Raw genomic sequence first — 1,217 nt, forward strand, 5'->3', positions numbered from 1 at the left:
CAGCAATAATTACTGTCATTTCATCTGTAACTATCTTTAATTAAACATTTATGTCAAATTAAAGCTTAAGACTGTATTTTGATAAATGAATGAAATGTTATTAATGTTGTTAATTAATGTTAATATAAGTTCTGCTCGGCATTAAACTGCAGACTCATGAAGGAAAACGCTGCGTCACGCAAGCATCACTGCAGAGCTGCTAGTGTACTGGGTGACCTTTGACCTCCTGGCTGTGAATAATTAGCCTAAAAGGTGCAATCAGTGTGCTTTATTTGGGGTCAAAGGTCACGTCCGGTACTGTTGGTTCATTCACAAGTTTAAAGACAATCAAATCCTGTGTTCACTCTCAGTTCCAAACTCCGTTCATCTGTCGACCAAAACTGTGTTCATCAGGATTGTGCTCATTAATAACAGGTGTTTAAGGGGAAATTCCGAGTCATTTCGGATCCCCTGAATGCACCACCAGGTTCGGCTTCAGATTGGTTCTGGATCGGAGTGTTTTTGGGGGGGCAGGTTCAGACTCCAGGTCCGACAAGGACACGCCTCCCTGCGGAGGAGTGAGCCTGTGTGCAGCGACAGTCCGGATCATTAGGACACCGTGAGGAGGACGCAGAGGACCGACAGCATGAGGGAGATAAACGTTACCGGGGCCGAGACCGGGTCCGGGTCCGGGTCTGACGAACTCGTCTTCTTCGTTAACGGGAAGAAGGTAAAAAAAGAACCCCTTTTGAATTAAAATGAGAGAGTTTTTAAATGGAGTTCTTCCTTTATTTTATATTATATGTGTTTATGTTAAGTGTTAAAATACTGGAATCTATATAATATGTAATCATAACTATATTATATAATAATAACTATATTATATAATAATAACATTAACACAATATTACAATTTTATAATGCTCCAATAATATCTTATATATATCTTATAATTCCTACACACAACTGATTATTGTACTTATATATTATTGGTATACTAACAGATAAAACCTATAATAGACTTAGTATATAAATATATATATAACATAATATAGAGAAATATAATATTTTATTTTATATATATATATTCATTATGTAAATGTATATAATATATATATATTGTTATATAATATAATATTATATTATGTACAGACAATTATTAAATGAATTGTTTAGAAAAATTACTTTTCTGTTAATATATATAATTTCCCCCCGTCCCCTAAAGACAGTAATGGACT

General features: G+C 34.4%; 1 protein-coding gene across 2 annotated transcripts in view; it reads left to right on the forward strand.

Moving 5' to 3' along the window:
- Positions 1–523: 523 nt before the first annotated feature.
- xdh (xanthine dehydrogenase) overlaps positions 524–1,217 on the forward strand; it is a 12,013-nt gene continuing 11,319 nt past the window's right edge. Inside the window, exon 1 of one of the 2 annotated variants that reach the window (XM_035677753.1) lies at positions 524–709. In XM_035677753.1, coding sequence (XP_035533646.1) covers positions 626–709 — 84 coding nt within the window. In that variant the 5' untranslated portion in view covers positions 524–625. The remainder of the gene's footprint in view (positions 710–1,217) is intronic. The other variant, XM_035677754.1, reaches the window with a different exon arrangement.

Source organism: Morone saxatilis, unplaced genomic scaffold, assembly GCF_004916995.1.
Source record: "Morone saxatilis isolate NCDOM2014 unplaced genomic scaffold, NCSU_SB_2.0 Contig6, whole genome shotgun sequence".
Classification (NCBI taxonomy): domain Eukaryota; kingdom Metazoa; phylum Chordata; class Actinopteri; family Moronidae; genus Morone; species Morone saxatilis.